General features: G+C 42.6%; 1 protein-coding gene across 2 annotated transcripts; it reads left to right on the top strand.

The window, feature by feature from the left end:
* The first annotated feature begins 126 nt into the window (after positions 1–126).
* Positions 127–24,554, top strand: klhl8 (kelch-like family member 8). 2 transcript variants are annotated; one of them, XM_063478322.1, is made up of 12 exons: positions 127–235; positions 2,344–2,563; positions 3,804–3,865; positions 5,528–5,693; positions 17,708–17,857; positions 18,216–18,402; positions 20,080–20,223; positions 20,707–20,818; positions 21,019–21,187; positions 21,275–21,434; positions 22,139–22,340; positions 22,952–24,554. In XM_063478322.1, exons 2-12 carry the CDS (start codon positions 2,366–2,368, stop codon positions 23,073–23,075), a joined length of 1,674 nt encoding a protein of 557 aa, XP_063334392.1. In that variant the 5' UTR covers positions 127–235; positions 2,344–2,365; the 3' UTR covers positions 23,076–24,554. The 2 variants fall into 2 exon arrangements, with proteins under 2 accessions (XP_063334392.1, XP_063334391.1); XM_063478321.1 differs by having other exon boundaries at positions 17,708–18,028.
* Positions 24,555–25,586: the final 1,032 nt, after the last annotated feature.

Here is a 25,586-nt window from a genome sequence, read left to right as displayed (position 1 = left end):
CAACGTTAAGGTGTCAGTATCTCAGAACCGAGAGGCAGGTGTGTGGGGGATATTTCAGGGTGTCACAGAGACCGCTTTATTTAGCTTACATTTTGTTACTTCTGCTTCTTTTTCTGTACTTCTTTGAAACTACATTACCCGTGAAGCACCTGGAATCACAACAAACGTGCCACTACCAAGCAGCAAAGCATTCCCCTCAATGAAGCCGGCATCTTAATTCTCTCTGCGACATGAGGTATTTCTTTATAATTCATTTGAACGCTTATGAAAATTAACTTTTTTATTTATTGCAGTTCTGCTGTAACTTTTTTGGGGGGCTAAATTTGTGCCCTCATCTTGTCCGTTTCCTGTCAGACAACGTTAGCTGTCATGCGAATGCTAATCTGCCTAGTAGCTGCTTTTAGCAAACAAGCTAGCCAATAATCTGCTGCTAGCCTAGCTGTCTAAATTTATAATGTACAGCAGTGTAATTTCATTTCCCTGGTTTTTAAGACACAAACGAGCATACTATGTGTAACTAACTAGTGGTGCTAATACTGTGGAGACTAAACCATAATTGCGTCTCGATTCACAAATTGTTGACCTTTGGATGAATGTATGTTGACAGAGATTTTAGTTCAGTTGTTTTGTCGACCGTTTTGACCGAGTTTAACAACCTACATGCAGTAAAACAATCTTGGATGAAACCTTTCCTTAATGTCCTTTACGCAGAACAGCTAGATGCAATATTTAAGTTGGTGCAGATTATTTAGTGCAGTGAGGGCTACTTAAAGCATGAGACCTGTACAAGATATAATATCTGATAAATGCGACAATAATCTATAGGTGTAGATGAAGTGTGCTAAATGCTATCCATGGCAGAGAAGATGATGTAAATACAAACTCTGTGCAGATTACTGTATTGCAGATTGGCGCTTTGACATTTATCAGACACTTTCAAGAGCTGCCTGACCCTTAACTCAGTGTGCATTCACTTGTCAGTTTTATTAGTCAGTTAATGACAAAGAACAACATTTGGCCTCATTAAGGGCACTTGCAGTGCTCCCTTGGAAGAAGGTGAAGTAATTTGACATGACAACTGTAGGTAGGTCTTTGGAAGAGCGTGACTCTCTTTGTATACTAAAGTGCCTCACATTGGTCCCTTTAGTTCGTCAGTGGGAGTCTTGATTTTTGTGTCACATGAGAAAATGTGGTTGTTATCATCCTTCTGTGTGCACTTTGAACAGTTGTTGTGCACTGCATCTGTTGTTAAATTATTGACTCTCTCACTCCACTTCCTCTTTATAAATAAAATAACACAGTCTGATCATCTTAGCATCTTAAAACCACCTCCAACGGTTGCTTAGGCCAACCCAGCTTTTGCCTTTAAAAAAAAAAAAAAGGATATTGCTGCATCCCTACATATGTTGAAGCCTATCCACAAGCCTACAAAGTAGAACAGAAGTGGCGATTGGCTTTGATCATAAGTGCATATGATGGGACTTGATGTTTTCTGCTCTTTTAGCTGAGAGGACTAGTGATGAGGGGGCGATACACTGAGGCTATTCAGTATCAGGGGCATAGCTTAGAAAAAGCGAGACAGTACATCATCTGTAAGGCGTAGGTGGAGCTTAAAGCTTCAGCTGTTACTCTCACTTTCTGTTCTTAAATAAAGACGTATCAATTTTGGAAATTGTTCATCAGATTCACCGATAGGTAGGTTTTTTTTTTTTAATGGGTTAGATTGTTGAGGGTTTTTTTTTTCATTTTAAAGTGTGATTTGTGTGTTTGAGGGAACTGCTTTTCCTGTGTTTTGCTGAAGTAGTAAAGAAGTGACACTAAAACGGGGGAGGAATACTGACTAAACTTGCTCAGCTGGCAGGCCATGTCCACCACGGTCATGTCCCCCACCCCTCACTTCCTCTTCGTTGCCTCTCTTGAAGGTTGCTGTTATTTGTGCTGAGTTGCAGTTGTTGATGCAGTTGAATTCAGTGGAATTTAAAAATTGCGCTTATTATTGATTACAGGCTGTGATTGGACTGTTAGTATTGTTGGGTTGGGTTTTTTGTTGTTGTTTTTTTTAACAGTCTTACGCTACAATCCAATAAAACTGAGAAAAGATGAACAGCGATAGAGCCTTATGAATGACTCATGAATATAGAGACGGGAGAGGAGATTCACTATTCCACTGCTTTCCTTGTAACAGACACTTATGTGTAAACATTTGCAGTTATTTTAACATAAAATCATCTGATTTAAATCGAATTAAAGCATCTGTATTGTTAAAACACTGCAAAACAAAAAAGACCTAAGTGGAAAGAATATGATTTTATGTATTTACTGGCTTCTATTTTTACCATCTAGGTGTTGTTTCCTGTAGCCCACTATGGCACCGGGGGATGTGGTGCCAGACCATGCCAAACAGCTGAAGTCCAAGGAGAAGCGGCCTGCAAACAGGGCATTGAAATCAGAATGTGAACCTGACGGGTCCTTTGTCTTTGAGGCTCATGAAGCCTGGAAGGACTTCCATAACTCGCTCCGGCATTTCTATGAAGTGGGTGAACTCTGTGACGTCACGCTGAAGGTGGGCCTATACACCTGGACTCGAGAAAGAGTTGTTCCTTTTTACTTTTTGTTTTTTGGTTGTTGTTTTTTTTTGTTTTTAGATTGGCCTATTCACAATTTCAGAGCTAATGCCAAAATCACATCACATGGTGAACATTAAGGAGTAAATTATATATATTAGGGCTATACAGTTATTTTTGATCAATATTGAGATCGTGATTATTTGTCAGGATAATTTATTGATTTCCATGACAAAAGACATTTTTATTGCTCTTTCATGGAAGTATAATGCTATACTATATAATCCATATTACATTCTTAATAATATACAGATCTGTGTATCGAAATAAAATCCACCTGATTTGGGTGCAGCCCTTACAGGAAAACTGTAATGCAAAGAAAAGACAAAGATAAATCCACAAGGCACTGCTTTCTCTTTTACATTGTGAAAGATGTTTATTCACCTGGCTCAAGTGCATCCCCTAGGAGCTAACGTTTCACTCTATTTATTGGATTTTCATGATGTGAATAAAACTTGTAGCAAAGCATTTGACAGCAGTGAGGTCCCTCATTTTGTATATAGCGCAGCTATTGCCACATATCGCCACACATAACTCTATGAGGGGATAAAATATGTTTTGTAGTAAAGTTGATTATTTTCCTGAAACATCCATTTACTCATCATGTTTAGTGGACACACATCTTTAGCCAAAAAGAATACAGTTGTGTCTGTGATTTCAGTCAGTGTTTGTAAGCTCCATGAATGCATTGTCGCGCTGCACAGCTTTCGTGGACGTCTGAGTTGATGTTGCCAGGTTCACCTTGGATTGTTCTTCTTGGCTTTTATGCATTATCATACTGCAGTTTGTGGTGTGATTTCAGAGCGCTTAATATGTTAGGTGGGTTGTGTTGTGGTGTAATCTTTTGCACATAATCTATTTTGGTTGCACTAAACCCAAACAGCAGATGATGATTCACTTGAAGGAACAAGTTCATCAACTTCCGACTTCATCCACACTATTCCAGGAAACGTGATGCTGAGTGGTGAAGGGAGCTCCGGTGTTTGACACATGCAGACATATAGTCAGGCAGTGATTTAGGGAATGCTTGAGTTTGTTTCACTGTTGGAGCACACATTTTTCAGTGTCACTGAAGGAAACTAGTTTTGATTGAGATTAAAATTTGATTAATTGTGTAGCCCTAATGTAATGATGTCAAAGTGTGCTTGTATCATGTATTTTCTGTTTTTCTTTTTCTAGGTTGGCAGCAGGTTGATACACTGTCACAAGTTGGTGCTGGCCTGTGTTATCCCTTACTTCAGGTATGTTTTGCCTGTATCGGTGTCTTAACCCTGGTTTTTTTTCTAACGGCCATAGTGGGGAGACTTCTTGGATTTAAAAAAAAAGATATCTGCTTGTACAGAAAAATGTACGACCTAAGGACACAAAGTTTTACTAACGGGTTTATTGTCTCAGTTGTTAGTTTTAAGCCTTATCTAACACAGTATGGTTTGATTTTGTATATTGTGTTCTAAGAACGGTCCACAACTCCCTCATCATGCCCAGTTTGCAAATAAATAAGATAACAATGGCCAAAACTGGCAAACCAGTGACTTTTCCACCTTTTGTTTGTTAAGTTTTACTTTTTCTTTAGTTTTTCTTTACAACATTGGCTGCTTTTTCGGTAATTTTTAGTCCTTGTAGCTGACAGTTTTCAGAGAAATGCATAAATTGCTATTTTCCCAAAGATCTATCAGCTCAAAACCTGCAACAGCATGGTGTGCAGTGTGTCCTCACAAAAAAAAAAGAAAGACAAAAGAAGCAGCAAGCCCAGAAACAATAAAAACCTATACAGTGGTCCCTCGTTTTATCGCGGTTCACTTTTCGCGGCCTCGCTGTTTCGCGGATTTTTTTGTGTGCAATTTTGCATGTTTGGTTTTTTTTGTTTTTCTTACAGCACATTGTGTTCTTACAGCGCATTGTGTTCTTCCGTAAGAACACAATGCGCTGTAAAAAACAGCGCATTGTGTTCTTACGGAAGAGGATTAGGGCCACTGGGAAAAAAAAAAAAAAGTGGGCACGTCTTTTTTTTTTCTTCTTTTCCTGAATTCTGAGAAAAAAGTCAGAATTCTGACTTTTTTCTCAGAATTTTTTTTCCAGTGGCCCTAATCCTCTTCCGTATGTTCTGCATCCCGATCGGCTGTAGACCATTTTCAATAAATCTCGTGCCGTGTCTCCTGTACAGTACAGAATGCGTTCAGCTTGTCAAATTTACATAAATTTTCGCTAGCAGAAGACAACAAACACAACAGTGTCGACATCAAAGGATTATAAGGCGCATTAAGTGAAACCAAACAAGATAAGTCAAACTTTACTCAACTCATTCTTCTTGCTTCCTCCACTTCCGTACCATTAATTCATTAATGTTGAATTCTCTCACAGCTGCTCTATTCCCATGTTCTGGACCTCAAAACAGGGTTTGACTTTGGTTTCATTCTATAATACTGGAATTATTTTTCTACGAAGGTTTGAACTTTGAGAGAGTTTAAACAAGAGAGAAACGTGTCAAATTGTTCATGCCTGTCTGAGAAAAATGTATAAAGTGTGTAGTGAGGGGTTTTACAGCCTTAAAACATCTATAATAATTGTAAAAAATAAAGTTCGCTACTTCGCAGATTTCACCTGTCGCGGGTCATTTTTAGAACGTAACACCCGCGATAAACGAGGGACCACTGTACTGCAGATGAACAGTATTTGAAAAAAATTTTAATATTTACATTACAATAATTTATTTAAAAATCCAAACTCTTATTAGTGTTTAAAGTTTATTTTCAGCTAAAATCAGTTTTTATAGACTAAAAGGTTACTGCTATCAAAGTATCTATTTTTGGCAACTTGTAATGTGAACCATGGTTGCATTTTTAAACATTAGCTGGTGCCTTGTTTTGAATCTTTGTTTTCAAGTGACTTTTTCATTTCCTCAGGGCCATGTTCCTGTCAGAGATGTCTGAAGCCAAGCAGGAACTGATAGAAATTAAAGACTTTGATGGTGATGCCATTCAGGACCTGGTGCATTTTGCTTATTCCTCCAAGCTCACCTTAACTGTGGATAATGTCCAGCCACTGCTTTATGCTGCCTGCATCCTTCAGGTAGACAAGCACAACAAGCACTAGCATCTGATTATAACATGAACAGAGGTGTCCTGCATTTCAACAGAGGTGGAAAGAGTACTAAAATATTTTACTCAAGTAAAAGTACTATTACTTTGCTGAAATTTTACTCAAGTACAAGTAAAATTACTCGTCTAAAAATTTACTCAAGTAAAAGTAAAAAGTAGCTCATTTAAAATTTACTCAGAGTAAAAGTTACATAGTTACTTTTTTTTTTTTTTATCAGCAGGGGGACAGCCTCTTCTGAGTAGTGCAAAAAAAGACAGTGGGATATAAATCTCAAAGTAGTTATTTTTTAATGAAAAGAAAAACTTTACAAATTAAAGTGCAGTGGCAGCTAAACTGCAAGTGTATACATGAAAGTGTATACATGAAAATGGATAATGGTCACCAAACCAATCAACCAAACTGTCAGGTATCACAGTGTTTTCAATACAAAACCATATCATTCTTTTACATGAGAATGCGTTCTAAACTGTCAAATAAGAGAACAAGTACTGAACTGTACGGCAGCTGCTATTAAAATGTTTTTTTTTATTTTATTTTATTTTTTTAAACTTGGCCCTGCCCTACTGTACCTCTAGATTAAAGTTCCTTTGTGTCCATCCTAGAGTGTTACTCTCTGAACTTCCTGTTAATTTTGAGGAGCAGTTGATTTTCAAAGTTAGTAGAGCTCATCCTTGCTCGCTTTGCAGTGAACAATAGTCCAGCACAGCTAAAGAGACGCTCGCAGGCAGCTGAGGCAGGCAGGCCAGTGTTAAGTTTGAGAGAAAGTTTTTTGATGTGTGGAAATGAATTCAGCAGATCCATCTTGTCCGAGACACAGGCAAGGTACCCATCCAGCTCCCCTATACCTTGTGGCCTTTTGGACTTCATTAAAAAAAGAAGAAGTCTTCTTCATCTGATGAATGTTGCTTGACTTGCTCCACCCCAGCCTCTGCCATCTGGTCAAGGTGTTGTCTCACATAGATCAGACCTATTGAATGACAAATACACAACACATTAAATATTTCTGACATTTTATTTTGGATAAATGAGGCAACAAGAGTTTATTATAGTGCATGAATTACAAAAACTACAGTTTGTGTAGAAAGGTGCATGTTATTGTACTTTATTTAATTAATAGTTAGTTTAGTTAATTAATTATTGAAATTCATAAGAAACAACTGATTACGGCATGATATTAAATTATGAAATCAGACCTGCTTCTATGATATCAGGCCTCTCAGTCCAGGTGGTCTTGAACTTCGGAAGAAGGATTGCAGCAGCAATCAGTTCAGGGTCTTCCATCATCCCACCAAAGCGCTTTTGGACACCATCCTGAATGGCTCTGATGAGTGGGAGACACATTTTGGTGGAGGTCTCCAGTCTGCTGAGTTTAACTTTTAGCTGGAAGATCACAGGAAGGAGCCACCCCATGTGCGTATTGGTCTCAGACTGAAGGAGGTTTAAAGCCTTCACCACAGGCTTCATCACAGTGCAGTACTCAGTCAGGAAAGCAATTTCAGCTGGACTCAGCCTGTATGACATAAAGCAAAACGATTTTTAGTAAATTACCTTCAGGCTTAGATGTGGAATGTAGAACCAAGTATGGACATGCATTTTAAAAATTCAAAAAGAGGTTTTAAAAACAAATAAATGAGGTAGCTCCAGCATTGTTTTCCACCTGTGTCATTTATGTCAGGGCTCGCAAAATCGCTAGCCCGACGTCCCGGGGCTAGCGATTTTTCCAGTCGGGCTACCAGAATCTATCCCTGCCCTGCCCGTCGGGCTATCATAGGAAGGAAAAATATATGTCAATGCTTTTGCATTCTTTCGGAAATGTAGCTGGGTAAATATGTCTTTGGCATCGGTGAACCACTGTCAATATGTGACTAGGGCTGCTCAATTAATCGAATTTTAATCTAAATTACGATCTGGGCTTTCAACGATCATTAAAAATGACTGGGCCGATTATTAGCACCTCCCTCGTGCTTTACTCTCGCGCTGCTCCGTGTGGCAAATCGAGCGCACCTCTCTGCGTTTCAAACACGCGCCACAACAATTAAGAGGAGCTAACAGAGGGAAGCTCGGAAAGCTAAGCAGAAGTTATTTGGAGAGGAGAGTGACTGCCGTTGGTTGAAAAGAGAGGTAAAAAAAACCCTTCAGTGGTGTGGAAACATTATGGGTTCGCGGAGTCAGACGTGGATCAAGTAGACATAGTGTGTAAACTTTGGTGTCGTAGCTGCACCACAGAGCGACATGGCAAAGTTCACTAAACATAGATGTTTACATTTTATTTTTATTGCAAACATTTGCACTGTTATCAGTATTTGCACACTATTTTTGACAATCTTTAAAGCCATTATTCAATACATTGTTATTGTTAAATAAATATCATCAAATAATCGAGATCTCAATTTCAGTGAAAATAATCGTGATTATCATTTTTGCCATAATCGAGCAGCCCTATATGTGACATATTGAAATCGCATTTGAATTTGCGCTTGTTTTTTGCTTTCACTTTGCAATCGCGCGAACTGTGTATAGAGAGCGACAGTACTGATTGGTGAGTGACGATAATTTGCGCACCAATTCCTCTGACATCGTCTTATCAATCGTTAGTTTACTATCAAACATGACAAGTGAAATCTCCCGCAGGAAGCTTAAACATGTGAGAGGTTGATCGCGCAGAGAATCGCTGAGCGTTATGTGAGTGCGTGTGTAAAGGCAGCAGGATATATATTTTAGTTCTGTTGAGCCAAATAAGACCGGTCAGGGTGAAGAAGTGACAGCCAAAGAAAAGCTTACCACAAAACGGAAAAGTTATGACAAATCAGACTATAAGGCAAAAAGAAAGTGCAGCTTTCTGGTTTCATGGACAAAAAAGAATTTCTGTGGCTGGAATATGACAAGCTAAATAACCAGGGGTGCACATAAGAGGTCCGCAGGTGCGCATTCGCTGTCAAAATACGCGCACAAGATAAGAAGTTGTAACGCGTGTTTGCGTCCATAAGATTTTCTGGAGGAGGACAGACATTTGTTTAGAACTCTTAAAGATGTCGAAGAAGCTCCTTTAAGCAATTACTCTGGTGTTCCTCCACCTCCAAAGAAATGTCAGATGGAGTCCGAACCACAAAAGAAGCGCGTATTCTAGGAAAAGTGGTTGCAGGAGGTGAGCTGGCTTTAAACAAATGATGAACAGAGATTTGGTGCAGAATGTGCCGTGAAAATCCCACTGTAGCAGACAAAAACAGTGCCTTTTATATGGACGCAAACGCGCGTTGCAACTTCTTATCTGGTGCGCGTCTTTTATTTTGACAGCGAATGCGCACATGCGGACCACTTATGTGCTCCCGTGTAAATAACATAATGTTCTGCCGGGTGTGTTGTTGGTTTCCCTCGATTTCTGAGTCGACAAGTGCCTTTGTTACTGGGACCAGTAATTTTTTTTTTTTTTTTTTTTTTGGGACCAGTAATTTTAAGAAAGACCCCCATTAGAACCCATGAGAAATGCAAGAAATGGTTCCCTTTCAGTCGATTCACTCGGTACAACACATAAGTATGGGATATCACGCCCTCGCGTGTCCTGGCTGAAGAAACCTTTATTCACGCCTTTAAGGCAGATGACGTGTGATGACACGCGCACGGCCCCGCCCGCACATATAGCCGCTGTCATCACAGTCATCCCTCAGTTCTTACGCTCTTCACCTCGCTGAGAACACCTCTGCTGAGTTGGGCTAGCTAGCTGCTGCTAGTTAGCTCCGTTGTCTGCCAACTTGAACTTAGCTTAACTGCCCCTGTTGGTGTTAGCCTCCACCGCCCAGTTGGTGCGTAGGCTGCCCGCGGAGCGCTATTTTCAAGTTTTTCTTGTGCAGCGTTTCGCTTTGCGTTTTGGAATGGACTCCAAACCGAAGCGAGCAAAGCAGAAATCTTCTGTTCGCCCCTGTCCTCAGGGATGCGGTTTCTCTTTGCACGACAGCGACCAGCACGATGCCTGCCCTGTCTGCCTGGGGATCGTCCACGCTAGGAGAGCGTTGACGGAGCCCGAAGCCTGTGCGTTTTGTCGCCAGCTCCGGCGCTCGACCCTGGAAAGACGGGTGACGTTTGTGGAAAGAGTGCTGGGACGCTCGGCTGTCGCACGGCATGACCCTCTCCTTTCCGAGTCTGGAGCCCCGGCTTCGTCCGAGTCCGAAGACGAGGATTTTCCGGTCGATGTCCCCGCGATTAGCTGGGCTGACCACATGGAATATGTTGACGGGTTAGCCGATGACGAGCCGGAACCATGCAGGAGCGCTGACGGGCTTCAGCCTGGGTTGAAGCCCGCCAGCGCTCCCCAGGAAGACGATGACGTGCTGGACATCGGCCTGGACATCCATGGTTTGTCGGAGGATGAGCAGGAGAGCTCATTGTCGGCCCAATGTGCCGCCGCTGCTGCGCCGGTCGGCCACGATGACACTTCTCTTTTCTCCCTGTTTCGCCGTGCTGCTGAGAAGCTGCAGGTGGACTGGCCCTCTCCTCCACCAGCTCGGAAGCCGTCGCGGTTCGCGGGTTTTTTCCTCCCACCGGAGCCCGCAACGGCCAAAAACTGCCTTCCCATGTTCCCAGACTTTCTCTGCGAGCTAACAGCGTCATGGGACAAACCTCTGTCTACCCGCGTCACTGTGCCCGGCTATGGACAGTACATGGAATTGGACGGCGCCGAGGGGGCTGGCTTAGCTAACCCACCCCCTATGGAGCCGTCTCTGGCTGCTTATCTGGCCCCGTCCCATAACCATGGTGTCGGTGGCCCCGCAACTCTGCCGTCCAAGCACTGCAGATTCTCTGCCTCGCAGCTGGAGAAGATTTATCGGGCTCAGGCCGGCACTGCTCGCGCCATGAGCTCCGTCACCATGCTCCAGACGTACCAGGCAATGTGCCTGGCGGAGCTTGGATCGCTGGTTCCTGATGACAGCCCGCTGGCACCTCTTCTTAACGAGGTCAGAGTCACCACGGATTACATCCTCCGTGCGTCTCGTTGTGCAGCGCTCTCCCTGGGCAGAGGGATGGCTTCGACAGTAGTGGCGCAGAGGCACCTGTGGCTGACCCTCTCCGACGTCCCGGATAGGGACAGAGCTGTGTATCTGGACGCACCAGTGTCTGCGGCTGGGTTATTCGGACATTCACTTGAAGCCATTCAGGCTAGATTCGATCTGAGGAAGAAGCAGACGGAAGCTCTGCGCGACATCATCCCCAGACGTCAGCTCCAGCCCAAGCCCGCAGCTAGCTCTCACAGGCCCGCCGCTCCTCTGACGACTGGCAAGAGACCGGCGCCCACTGCTGGAGTGGGTGTGCCGCCGGCGAGAGCACGTCCTCCGGCCCGAGCTCCACGCCAGTCGGCCTGGAGCAAAGGCCCACCCTCGGGCCCCCGACGGGACCCGACGCCAAGGAGGAAGAAGCCTCAGCCCTCCTAGCTGTGGTTTCGAGTCGAGAAGGGGTCCAGCAGCAGGGAGACGCTGTTTTTACCCCTCTGTTGCCGCACAAGAGGTGCCGCTTAAGTTCTGTTCAGGTTGTCAGCCCCAGAAGGCGCTGCACTTTCCTATCACCGTCTCCCAAGCACAAAACCCCTGCACACAAATTGCCTCAGGTAACTCCCTGTTCAGGTGTGTTAAATGTTCAAGTGACCACATCGAGTGTTCCCGCTGTTTTTCATTGTTGTGCCCCAGAAAAGGTGCATCCAACAAAATGTATGAATGTACATGTTTCCATGTTACAATCAATAAAGAGTGTTGTTTATTCTCAAACAATCACAAATGCTCAGCCTGCAGGCAAAATGAGCCAGGTCAGGCAGGTGATGCAGTTCCCTGCAGACACACTGGGGGGCGACGACGCCCCGCCGACGGTGCTGCAGGTCAGCCGGCTGGCTGCTCACTTCCCTCAGTGGCGCGCTTGCACCCCCTCTCCGTGGGTGCTGCAAACCGTTGCCATGGGTTACCGGTTGCAGTTCCGGGTCAAGCCGCCTCGTTTCCAAAGAGTCGTAAACACGACTGTCAACACCGAGGCAGCCATGATACTCAGAGAGGAAATACAGGCGCTATTGCAGAAAAGAGCAATACGAGTGGTCCCCGCTTCGGAGACAGACAAAGGTTGGTACAGCCGTTATTTTGTCGTTCCGAAAAAAGGGGGAGGGCTTCGTCCCATCCTCGACCTGCGAGTCTTGAACACGTATCTACGAACGTACAGGTTCAAGATGCTAACACTCAGACAGCTCTTGAATGCAGTCGGCCCGAGAGATTGGTTTGCGACAATCGATCTAACAGATGCTTATTTTCATGTCGCTATACACCCGAAACACAGGCAGTTTCTGAGGTTTGCATTCGAGGGCGTAGCCTACGAATACCTAGTGCTGCCGTTCGGGCTGTCGCTCGCTCCCTGCACCTTTACGAAATGTGCCGAGGCAGCGCTAGCGCCCCTCAGAGAGAGAGGCATCCGCATCTTAGCCTACCTAGACGACTGGGCTCTCGTAGCTTGCTCCAGAGAGCAGGCGGAGACACAGCTGTCGCTGGTTCTGTCACACATTCAGACACTGGGGTTCTCTGTGAACTTTCAAAAGAGCTCGCTAATCCCGAGTCAACAGATTACTTTTCTCGGTCTGGAAATATGCTCTCTTTCCAGCCGCGCACGTTTGTCGGAGCACAGAGTGGCCGCGTTTCATCGCTGCCTCGCTCAGTTTCAGCTGGGACGCAGACTGCGTTTCCAGACGATATTGCGCTTGTTGGGCATGATGGCATCTATGATCGCCGTAGTGCCACTTGGACTGTTAAAAATGAGGGCGTTTCAACGCTGGACTCTCTCTCACCGTTTGTGTGCTTCGCGTCACCTCCGGAGGAGGCTGCCGGTAACCGCGTCTTGCATGCTAGCTCTCCGTCCTTGGAGGGAGCCCAGGCTGCTGCATCAGGGCTCTCGGATTGGGAGGGTGTTGTTTCGCAAGGTGGTGTCCACAGATGCTTCCCTAAGAGGGTGGGGAGCGCTGTGCGAGGGTGCGTCAGTGAGAGGGATCTGGTCCGCAGCTCAGCGCCAGCTGCACATCAACCACTTAGAGCTGTTAGCAGTGTTCTTAGCTCTAAAGCATTTCCGTCCAGTCCTGCAGGGCCAGCATGTCTTAGTCAGGACGGACAATTCAACAGTGGTGTCTTACATAAACAGGCAGGGAGGAACACGCTCTCTTCCCCTGTTGCAGCTGTCTCGTTCTCTGCTGTTATGGTGCAGTGTTCATTTTCTGACTCTAAGAGCCACCCATGTCCCGGGCCACCTGAACCTGGGGCCGGACCTTCTCTCCAGGGGGGGTCCTCTGGTGAGAGAATGGAGGTTACACCCTTCAATAGTGGCTCAGATTTGGGATCTATTTGGCGAGGCGCAAATAGATCTTTTTGCTTCCAGGGTAAATACTCACTGCCCCCTGTACTTCTCCATAATCGACCACGATGCACCCTTGGGCTTGGACGCGCTAGCGCACCAATGGCCAGACGTGCTCCTGTATGCATTTCCCCCAGTGGAAATGATATCTCCAGTTCTAGAGAGGGTGCGTCGGCATTCCCTCTCTCTGATCCTGGTGGCCCCTTGGTGGCCCGCGAGGTCGTGGTATGCAGAGATAATCAGCCTGCTAGCAGCGAGTCCTTGGCAGCTTCCTCTCCGCAGGGATCTCCTCTCTCAGGCGGGAGGAGAAGTGTTTCATCCGCGCCCGGATCTGTGGCGCCTTCATGCTTACCTGCTGAGAGGTTAAACTTGGTTGCTAAGGGTTTGCCACCTAGTGTGATAGCGACAATTCAGAGCGCTAGAGCCTCATCTACTAGAGGCTTGTACGCTTACAAATGGCGAGCCTTCGAGCAATGGTGCCAGGACCGCCATACTCTCCCATTTCAGTGCTCTATTGTGGATGTTTTGACATTCCTGCAGGAGCTGCTGGATAAAGGCCTTTCGTTTTCGACAATCAAGGTTTATTTAGCAGCTATATCTGCTTGTCATATTGGCTTTGACGGGGTGACACCAGGTGCTCATCCCCTCGCCATACGTTTTCTGAAAGGGGTTCGCCGGCTGAGGCCCGTGCTTAAGTCCAGTGTCCCTGCTTGGGACTTGTCTTTGGTGCTGGAGGCCCTTTGTAGCCCCCCGTTTGAACCCATTGAGTCTGTGGATATGAAATTTCTTTCATATAAGACCGCATTACTTCTCGCTTTGGCTTCAGCGAAGCGAGTGGGTGACCTTCATGCGCTGTCTGTGCATCCCGCCTGCACACAGTTTTCTCCTGATGGCCACAAGGTCGTATTGCGTCCAAATGCTGCCTATTTTCCCAAGATCATGCCTGCATCTTATAGCTCAATGGAGTTTGAGTTGCTGAGCTTTTGCTCCCCTCCTTTTGAATCTGAGGAGCAGAGGAGGATGCATTCTCTTTGTCCAGTGCGTGTGCTACGCACCTACATTGAGCACACTCAGGATGTGCGTTTATGTGACCAGCTGTTTGTCTGCTTCGCTAATCCAAATAGAGGTAGAGCTCTGTCCAAACAGAGGCTGTCCCACTGGATTATAGAAGCTATCTCACTGGCATACGGCACCAGAGGTCTTGCGTTGCCCCACGGGGTGGGAGCTCATTCCACCAGGGGGATGGCGACCTCATGGGCTCTTTTTAGAGGGGTGCCTGTAGCTGATATTTGTGCAGCAGCTAGTTGGGCATCGCCGCACACTTTTGTGCGGTTTTATCGGTTGGACGTTACAGCCCCTTCGGTGGCTCATGCTGTCCTTTCTGCTGGGTCTACCACTCACTAAGGATGTGGTGGTCCCATTCCGGTTCGGTGGCTGCTCTGCGGGGCGTGTATATATGTCCCATACTTATGTGTTGTACCGAGTGAATCGACTGAAAGGGAACGAATAGTTATGTCTATAACTTCTGTTCCCTGAAGGAGAGGAACGAGGTACAACACAGGGTGGCCCCACTGAGCAGTTGGCTCGGTGAAGAGCGGCTATCGAACTGAGGGATGACTGTGATGACAGCGGCTATATGTGCGGGCGGGGCCGTGCGCGTGTCATCACACGTCATCTGCCTTAAAGGCGTGAATAAAGGTTTCTTCAGCCAGGACACGCGAGGGCGTGATATCCCATACTTATGTGTTGTACCTCGTTCCTCTCCTTCAGGGAACAGAAGTTATAGACATAACTATTCGATTATTGCTCAGTCTGTAAATAACATACTAAAAATCAACCTGAAAAATCTGTTTAGAACAGCCTACTATGTTGCAAAGAGTGAACTACCATTGGCAAAATTTAGCAGTCTTTGCAAACTTCAAAAAGCAAATGTCCTAGATCTTGGTTCCACTTGCCTCTTACCTGTGATTTCAGTGGAAATTTCAAATTCAGGATCTGACACAGACTGATTCCTGTTGTACAGTTCTTGCAAGTTCATAGAAATTTCTGTTCAATTACAACCAAGTATTTGAGTTGATGATTGTAATTTTTATACAATATTGTAATTTGTGTTTCAACAATTTTTTGATTAATGTTTTGTTTCCGTTACAATATTATACATTAAAGTATAATATTGTAACGGAAACAAAACAGGAAACAAAACATAAAAAAAAATTGCTCCCTTTTTTATTCGGGCTACTTAAATTTATTTTGGGCTACCAAAAACTGAAGAGTCCCTGCCCGAAGGGCTACCAGGGATTTTGAAATTTTGCGAGCCCTGTATGTCATACTTTAGAAATAAGAAATAATACTCACATTTTCACTTTGAATTCTTCACAGACATTCCTGATAGCATCCTCCCCCTTCGCTTGTATGATCCGTATGATTCTCTCCAGAGCTGTGTATGTTGAGTTCCACCGAGTTTGATTTGGCCGGATGAGCTGGAACTTGCATTCACTTTCTACAATTTCTGCTGCCATGTAGGACTGACCTGACTTATTCCAGATTGCTTGGCATTTCCCAAAGGCTGCTCGTGACAGCCGTTTGTATGCATCATTCATCTCTTCTGCCTTGGCAGCATCTGTTGTGGCAACTAAATTTAATAGGTGGCATGCACACCTTTGATGTGGTGGAAGCTGGTACTCAAGACCACCATCTTGCTCCAGGATGGTGAATGTGTCCAGGTAGTCTGCTTTGGTCTCTTCAGAAGAGTCTTGATCTGACTCTGACTCCGCTTCCTCTGGCTGACTTTGTTCACCAAACACACTGAATGCTTTAATAAAGTTCGAGCCACTGTCTGTTGTCGTTCTTACTACTTTTCCCCTTATTCTGTATTGACAATGAATGTCATCAAGGGCACAAGCTAGGACATCAAAGGTGTGGGACCCTTTCAACCTCTGGCAAGCAAGGGCAGCAGATCTCCTCTCCAAGGTTTCCTCATCTATCCAATGAGCTGTGACTCCTATGAAACCTTGCTGGTGTGCTGTCCAACAATCTGTAGTGGTGGCAACATGGCTAACTTTACTGAGGTGCAACATCAAAGTTTTTTTCATCTGATTGGCAGCTCCCTCTATTCTGGTCCTGAGAGTGGGTCTGAAAATGACTTTGCATTGAGGATTCAGTGTCAACAAAAGTTCTTTAAAAGAAGGTTGTTCAACCACAGAAAATGGATGATGACCTTCACAAATGAAATTAATCATGAGCTTGTCAACCTTTGCCTGTGATACTCGTCTGTTTGCACCCAATGCCATCACATCACTAATTTTTGCTTGCTTTCTTGGGGGTTCTGGTTGCTCCAGGGCTCGCTTCCGCGTTGCTATAAAGTCACTGAAGGCTTTCAGCTTGGATGGATGTTTTCTCTGTTAACAAATTTTTTAAAAATCAGCATGTAAATCAATTTTGTTTTAATTAAACACACCAAATTTTACATAAAATATTTTCCCCCATACGTCCCTAATAAGACATCAATGCATTACATAGCTACCGCTGATAAATTATACCAATATACCTCGTGTTTTTTTTGTTTTATTGGACAGTAACAGGCTAGTTAACGGGAGGTTGCAAGTGCTAATTAACAAGTAACAGAAGTTAGCTGTCTTTGACTAATCTAAGGTAAGTGAGCGCTCTGTTACTCTTTTGCCTGCAGTGTGAACATATGTGGGTTAAGTAAGAAAGTAGCCGCTTCTGTCTTTAATTTAACTATTTTTTAAAATAAATTATTATTATTAACAAACAGGGAAAACATAGGTAGGTAAACACATTTTCTTTTGGTAATTTACCAAGCCAGTAAAAAAAATGTAAGTTGCGTGGACAACAACGTGCCCGATTACAGCAAGTTGCTAGTACCACCCAACATTAGTCGTGTTCTTCACAGATGTCTTAACTTAATGTGATTAATTTGAGCACAGCCTTTTTGCTACCATAACGGTACGAGTTGTATTTAACTTACCTCTACATGCTTGCGCAGGTTTGATGTGGAATTTTTAAAAGCTGCTAACTCGGTCTCTCTGGGCAAACACAGCTTACACTGCATAATAAAGCTGTTGCCTTTCTTGCACTTGAAGCCGAAATGATCCCTTAAATACGGCCAGGGGTTCACATCCGTTTCTTCGAGTTCAGGGTCAGCAGAATTCGACGGGGCTTCTTTTTTCACTGGATCCGTAACACCGATGTCAGACTCCATCTTTAACGTGACCTTAGCGCCAATTTGTTCTACTACCCATCATTCCCTGCAGTATTTCCGAAGCGCAATGTGTTTTTTTTTTGTTTTGTTTTTTAAATTTACTCAGTAACGGGTGTGATTGAAAACGTAGCGAACTACAATACTTTTTAAAAAATATACTTAAGTAAAAGTAAAATTACAGACTTGAAAAATGACTTTAAAAAGTACAAATACACAAAAAAACTACTCAATTACAGTAACGCAAGTAAATGTAATTCGTTACTTTCCACCTCTGCATTTCAAGTATAGTTTTGATTTACCACATTAATGCATAATGACAGTTTTAATCTAGAAAAACACTGAACTATATAATACAACTCATAATATTTGAAGTTGATTTATTGCCTCTTTCGAATAGGTTGAGTTGGTGGCGAGAGCCTGCTGTGAATACATGAAGGCACACTTTCACCCCACCAACTGCCTGGCAGTTCGAACCTTTGCCGAGAGCCACAATCGGGTGGACCTGATGGACATGGCTGACCGCTACGCCTGCGAGCACTTCACAGAGGTAGTGGAGTGTGAGGACTTCACATGTGTGTCTCCCCAGCACTTGCGTACATTACTGTCCTCCAGCGACCTCAATATTCACTCGGAGACACAGGTGTACAATGCAGCAGTGAAATGGCTAAACGCAAACCCACAGCATCATGAGGCCTGGCTGGACCAGATCATGTCTCAGGTTTGAGAATGGCCTGGAAAGGTTTTTTATTAGTGTTGTATTTTTGAATGTGTGTCAGAAGTCAGAGTTTACCACCTGGTTTACTGATTACCTGAATGTTTAGGTGAATAACTGTGAGTAAAAAGGGTGTTATATAATCACTTTAGCATCCGCATGACACCCGCATGTATGTTTGTCTCTCCTTTAGGTGCGCCTGCCCCTACTACCAGTAGAGTTTCTGACTGGAACCGTGGCAAAAGACGAGATGATCAAAGGTAACCTGAGCTGTCGTGACTTGATGGATGAAGCCAGAAACTACCACCTGCACCTCAACAACAAGGTGGTTCCAGACTTTGAGTATTCAGTCCGTACCATACCCAGGAAGCACACTGCAGGTACCTTTATATGGTGGTGCTCTGCTGTGAGCATGTAACAAGTCTTTTGTTTTATGGCATTTAGAAAGACATTACAGCACATTTTCTTATCTTTATAAAAGCACACTTGCAGACATAAAACCAAATGGCTTTTTGCAAGTTCATGTGCAGTTACTATTTATATTACATTACATTACATTAGTACCTTAAATCTGCTGTTATAGGCAGATGGTTTGGGGGTTTTAATTATAGTCAAGCTAGAAATAAGTAGCACAGTGCTGATGAATATCACTGAAACAACCCAAACTATCTCATCATTCCTAATGCTCCTCACTTCAAATAGTCACTGTAACGTGTAACTGTGCTTGCATTTTAAGAATTAAACATAATAAAATTGAAAAGGTGGCAGTGAGACATCGTTGCTGAGCTGCAGAGGCATATTATAGCAGTCTAAAGTATGGTTGCGCAATTAATTGAATTCATTAAATGTACACATGATCGAGCGATATCGAAAATGCGTGCTCTGTCAGTTGAACTCAACACAAAAGCAAATCAAGGGCTCCTTGACTCCTTCCCCTATAAAGAGGACATTTAATGACCTCTCCTGTACCCTTAATGACCAGGTTTTACACCTCAGTAAATATCAACAAAGACGAGGTTTGATGACAATTTAGAATAGGTTCCAGGTTGTTCTGAGGGTAGCCCTAGTAAGCTATATAGACAGAAACCATCACCAATAACTTTTGAAGCAGGCCTGAAATAGGACAGAAATTACTCTGTTCAGAAAAGAGAAACTCGGGTTACCCCTAGTAGGCGTTCAGGAGGGAAAGATTTGAATCAGTGCCTGACTACATAAGCCAATCACAGCTGTTCCTTGTACCATGCAGCTTGAGGTTTCCTGGATTAATCTGGCCAAGTAAGACTATGTTAAAAGGAAGATGTACAACAAAAATCAGATGACATCTGATACAACAGAAGGTACTGGACATTTAATGGGCAATTTGGCCAAAGCTGAGTGTCCATTAAACACTGTGAGTAACACAGTGTTTAATGGACAAAGGCTTTGGGAAAATGGTAAACATATCATGCCTTTCCGCAGTTATTTTGCAAAAGTGACAAAAAACCTACACTGTCACACCATCACAGGGGAAAAGGCGGGGGTGTCTCAGGGGTTCCGAGTATTTTGCTACAAGTTTCTGTCATGTCCGTCATGCAGATACAATAAATGGAGTGAAAGACTTTATATTTTGCTTCTAGAAGATGCACTGATGTCACACTGCATTGGTTTGCAAACATGTTTTTTTTATTAAAAGAAATGTAGGACAGTGTATAAGTGAAAGCGATGCTCTGCTTGATGTTTCGAGACTTCTCTTAGTAAAGAAATTCAAGACCTAATTTTCACTCGGATGCTAACAAATAGCTTTCTCCTGCTTCTGGCGAGTAATTTTAATATGTGTGTTGCTCTGTCCACCTGTGGATTGTTCTCTGGGATTGTAACAAAAACACTGCACTGAGTTTAAAAGTTGCTGCCATGCCATGAAAAATAAGGGCCCTGAATCTCATGCTCAAATAAATCTTTCAAAACTTTTAATAACTTGTAATTTATATTAACTTTTCCATGTTGGCTAAAGTGTTTTTCATCTTCTTTCTGAAGACCTCAGAGTGCCAGGCATTTGTTCTCTCCAATTGTTTCCTCAGGAGTTTTGTTCTGCGTGGGTGGCCGGGGCGGTTCTGGTGACCCGTTTCGCAGCATTGAGTGTTACTCCATCACTAAGAACAGCTGGTTTTTTGGCCCTGAAATGAACAGCAGACGGCGTCACGTGGGCGTAATATCTGTAGGAGGTAAGAAAGATTTCGTATGATTGCACTACAGAATGTAAACAAGAACATTTTCACCTGAACGATGAAATGTTGAGCTATGGAAGCTGAGGGAGTAGAGTACAACATACTCAGTAAAGTCAAAAGTGGGCACTGATGAGCCAGATCCTCCTGATCACTCATACGGTTAAATTGTCTCATACCAATATGGTTGTCAGTCGGATGCTCCTGTTCAGTGGTGCTGAGCACTAGGCAAGTGTTCTTGAGGAGAAAGAAATCATAACCATGAAAAAAATGAACAGATGAGTCTGATCCAGGAGAGCTGCACCTTCCAATTAACTGGACATTAAGGATCTGCTGCTAATGCTTGATACTAATAGGACTTATAAGATTTGGCCAATCAGTGATTTTCTGATTAGTGTGCAGTATGTCAATATTAATGGTATCAGTTCATATTCTGGTCATGTGATGGTAAACAAACAGGGAATTACAATTTGTTTTCTTCAGGCAAAGTTTATGCTGTTGGGGGCCATGATGGTAATGAACACTTGGGAAACATGGAGATGTTTGACCCCTTCACCAACAAGTGGATGATGAAAGCGTCGATGAATACCAAAAGGTATAAATCGAAAATTTGCTCCAGTGCAACTCCTGAAGAAAAGTTGGAGTGATTTAAAAATATTTAATGTTATGATCACACAGAAAGAAAAAAAATTACAAATTTCGATTGCATAAATTCCTGTTCCATAGTAAGGAATGGACATTTCTTTCTGTGAAGCATTAACTGTATAGCAAGTTTCATGAACATATGTATTTCAGGAGGGGGATAGCCCTGGCAGCTCTTGGTGGTCCTATATATGCTATTGGAGGTCTGGACGACAACTCCTGTTTCAACGACGTGGAGCGTTATGACATCGAAAGTGACTGCTGGAGTGCCGTGGCGCCGATGAACACCCCCAGGGGAGGAGTTGGATCTGTGGCACTGGGGGTAAAACTGAAGAGAAAGGTCAAAAACATCTATCTGATCTGTGATATGTACTCAGCACTTAACTACCTTATACTCTCCCATTTTCAGAATTTTGTGTATGCTGTGGGAGGCAACGATGGCGTGGCGTCACTGTCCAGTGTGGAACGGTTTAATCCTCATCTCAACAAGTGGACGGAGGTCTGCGAGATGGGACAGCGTCGGGCTGGAAATGGAGTCAGCAAACTTAATGGCTGCCTCTATGTAGTGGGTAAGAGGAATTGTAGGAGAACACTTGTCATATTCTTCTCTACAGGCTGATTCGTTGGATAGTCCAATAATGTTTGTTGGAATTTACTGCACGGAATTTATATGATGCAGTTTGTCAATGTTTTCTTCCTCTTTCATGGGTGCTTCTTTGGTGAACCAAACAAATGCTCGAATCCGGAAAGCTGAAAGTTTATTGTTTGTAAAGCTGTTTGGTAACTGATTCACAGAAAGAGGATTTTATTGCATCACCTCAATTTAAAGAGTTGTTTGAGGTTCACTGAAGTGTCTGTTATGAGATTTTACATGGTAAATAGCTTCAGGTAAAAACATGTAATACTGTTGTATAGCTACTTGTATAGCTGCTTATAGAACAAAATAACTACGTTTGTTTGAGTAATTAGTGAGGGTTTGCAGCTATCCTTGAAACCCCCACAGAAAGTATTCTAATAGTCGTCATAGTGTTGATATCTATACTGAGGTGTCAAAACTCATCATTAAGCCTACAGGGGAGGTCGTTAAATGCCGTCTTTATGGAGACAGTGTTAAAAAAACAGGTGTTAAACCTGATTGTGAGGTTTTACTAATATTCTCAGCATTTCACGCATTTTTTTATTTCGCATGGGAGTTTCACATTTATAACAACATCCTAAACATTCCCCCCAAAATAACATTTTTATGACTGTCTTATCTTATAATTTTCCAAAGGTGGTTTTGATGACAACTCGCCACTGAGCTCCGTAGAGCGCTTTGACCCACGAATGCACCGCTGGGAGTACGTGTCAGAGCTCACCACCCCACGTGGAGGGGTCGGGGTCGCCACTGTAATGGGAAGAGTGTTTGCAGTCGGGGGACACAATGGAAACATTTACCTGAACACAGTGGAGGCTTTTGAGCCACGAATGAACAGGTCAGTAGGAGAAGAATGAGGATTGTGTTTCTACATGTACAGAGGTGTGAGAGAATAACTTTTTTCAGTAGGCGTGAAACTGATCAGTAAATGTTCTAGATGCATTCCTGTTTCAAATGGTTTTTTTCCCCACTATTATTCTTCAAGAATATGTATATACATAAAAAAGCAAAAATTAGGTATTATATTTATTAGATAATTCTTAATAAGAGTCTGATGAAAGTAGGGTTACTGGCAGTGGGCAAAATGATCCAACATCATTAATCATCTTTTTACAAGAATACATTATGTCAACTGCTGATTTGGCTCCTGGTATCATTCCTAGCTTGGATACCGATAAACCATTCACTTGATTTGAAAATTAAAATTAATATTAAAATATAGGGACTTGAACCATCTATCATTGTAATTTGATTGTTTTTTTGAGCTACACTCATGAAAGTCCATAATTATAGATTATGTGGTACATTATATATGTACCATATATTTAGCCTAAAACATTTGAAGGACTTGAGTAGTTTTCTAAATAATGGAATTTTAAAATGACCTCTAAAAGTCCACAGTGTTCTTGTTGTTGATTGTCTATTGATTTGTGTATCTTTGCTGTTCAGATGGGAGCTGGTGGGCTCAGTGTCTCACTGCCGTGCTGGAGCTGGAGTTGCTGTCTGTTCGTCTCACGTCAGCCAGATCAGAGACGTCGGACAAGGCTCCAGCAACGTGGTCAACTGCATGTGAGCTCCACTCCACACACTATCAGGCGACTGGATGCCAGGCCACCGTCACATCCGATAACTGCACAAAATCGGAGAAATTTCACCCGATGTTCAGTTTGTTCAATAAGATTTTACTGACTTGAAGTGCACATTTGACAAATCTGAAGTCTTCTGTGACAAAAAGACACTTTGAAGACATTTGTGACTCCTGCAGGTGTTCTGTACAATCATTGATGTTGTATTTTGTACTGTACTTTTCCTTGTTTCCCTGCTTTGACTGAGTTTTGACTGTTTAAGGGAAAATAGTAGCTGAGCCATGTACATATACAGACCACATGAGAATGAGAGGGGTGCTTTGATTCATATCGTGAACAAGAACGTTTTAGTTGGCCAGTATGAAAGCATTCTAACCATCAGTCCTAATAGGTCTCTCTGTACTCCATCGTAATCTTTCAGAGAGATGTGGCACATTAGTAGTTTGAAGGTATTCATACTGGATTCAACACTTGCCTGTGCACCAGTTCATTTAAATTATTCCCATGAATCTGAAATGTGATGTGAAAATGCCACGAAATGTCCAAGACTGTTGTCCCCTCGCATTTCCAGATTAGTGAAAACAAACTTTTAAAGGTTTAGAACAGCTGAAGGTAAGGCAGAGCTTACTTGAGTATTTGTAGGTATTTTTTCTCCATTTTTGTGTTTTGATAATCATTTAGAGCTCACTGATCTAAATCATTGATTAGTGACTGACTGGTGAATTACGCTGCTGCAAGTGCCAAACACACAACAACTGTAAATTCCAGTCCGGTTTAACAATCTGCTGAAAGTCGACTCATTTACCTCGACTTTAGAGCTGCGAAAGGTGTGATCACTATAACTGAGAGATGAGGTCACTCCTCATCTCTCAGTTATAGTCATCACTAAATCATTAAAGCAATATGGTGCATCTCTTTGGTTCTTTTCCATTATTACATCGAGATCTGGTCAGAACTGACAGAAGCTGACTTTGAAAACACTGTCAGTGTTTTCAGATTTATAAAAGATTGTGTCTGTGGATGGTTGTTCCGTTATATTTTAATATATGAACACTTTTGTATATCAATATAGCCGTCTCTTTGGCATTATTCTTTACTAACTAATCTATTGCTGTGCACTATTTTCCTAGACTAGATGTGAAGTCTTGAGTATATTTTTGTCAGAAATGGAGAATTTAAAAAGTTTCAAGTTGTTCATCAATACATGCTTATTTCTGCCATATGAAGAAAGAAAATAATATTTCTGATAATGTTTGTATGAGTAAAATACATATTATTGCAGATTTCTCTCTGGTATTATTAATATCATTTTTACACTAAAATTAAAGCCAACTTTATTAGTAAATGAGTTTTGTAAACTTTGCTGTGTAAACTTGGTGTTCTTCCTCCTTTTGACTGCTTCCATTTGGTGGTTTATTTACATGGTATCAGTTGGCACAATAAAGATATATGTAAATGTTACTTGGTGAGATTCCTCTTTATTTCTGGATAATCTGATGTTTGTCTTCTGGCTTAAAATGTTAAAACAAAAACAACAATCATGGAAACAACAGTGGCTATTACAAAGTTAGTACATTTACCTCATAGACAGTACAAGACTTCTGCAAGATACTCTCCTCTAATAGATGCAATATCTGGTTTTCTGAAGAAGCAAAAATATTAATGAAAAAAACCTGGAATTTATTCACTGTGTTTTGCTGTTAGTGTGTTCATCATTGTTATTAATTTTAATGATATGTTTCTTGAGTTAACCAGCTGTCTGTTTTACCCCCACTGTCAGCCACTATCCTCCTATGAGGTTGTTCTGTTCTCTTTACTCATTCATTTTATGAGCACCACTATCAGAAGTCCTGACACAGTGACTTTGGTAAAATGGAGAAGCTGTTTATGGGCCTTGCTTGTTGATATTTAGCAGCAAGTAGCAAGAGGAAGTGATGCTATATAGCCTGATACCTGGTGTGTCCTCTCTTTAATCTGTGGGATTGCCCAAGGATCTATCTTGGGTCCCCTTTTAATTACTATGTATAATCCTGTCTGAGTAAAATGGGAGAACATTCCTTTCCCAAAAGTCCATCAACTGGTGTCCTCAGTTGTCAGATATTTACAGACTCAAAATGACCCCATATTTTTCCTTAAAAGGTCATTTAAAATTTAAAATGTAAAAGGAAATCTGTTTCCTATGATCTATGTCCCCTCTAGTTTCTAGCATCTAGAGAGTGCGGATGATTAGTAATGCTGCTGCAGGCTAGGGACAACAGAACTTTTCAGATTCACTAGCTACCTGTTAAATTGTGCTAAATTGATTTTAAGATTTACTCCTTTTTTCATTAAATAAAAGGTCTAGTTCTAGTATCTGCGGTCCCCTAACTTTATGTGAACTCCACCACTGCTTGAGATTCTCTATCAGATCACTAATGAATATTCTTAATTTAGTGGCCTGACATTTTCACCCACTTTTGCATGACTTATTTTTTTCATAATTGTGGAATTTGTTTTAA

The sequence above is a fragment of the Pelmatolapia mariae genome, linkage group LG7 (genome assembly GCF_036321145.2).
Source record: "Pelmatolapia mariae isolate MD_Pm_ZW linkage group LG7, Pm_UMD_F_2, whole genome shotgun sequence".
In the NCBI taxonomy this organism is placed as follows: domain Eukaryota; kingdom Metazoa; phylum Chordata; class Actinopteri; order Cichliformes; family Cichlidae; genus Pelmatolapia; species Pelmatolapia mariae.
The sequence above is the reverse complement of the archived record's forward strand: the minus strand, read 5'-3'. Positions and strand labels throughout refer to the sequence as shown.

Excerpts from the sequence above, each read along its gene's own strand:
- klhl8 (XM_063478321.1), top strand. The coding sequence starts at position 2,366 with ATGGCACCGGGGGATGTGGTGCCAGACCATGCCAAACAGCTGAAGTCC. Across the intron at positions 5,694-17,707 it reads ATGCTGCCTGCATCCTTCAG|GTTGAGTTGGTGGCGAGAGC; the intron begins GTAGACAAGCAC and ends TCTTTCGAATAG. Across the intron at positions 20,819-21,018 it reads GCGTCGATGAATACCAAAAG|GAGGGGGATAGCCCTGGCAG; the intron begins GTATAAATCGAA and ends TATGTATTTCAG.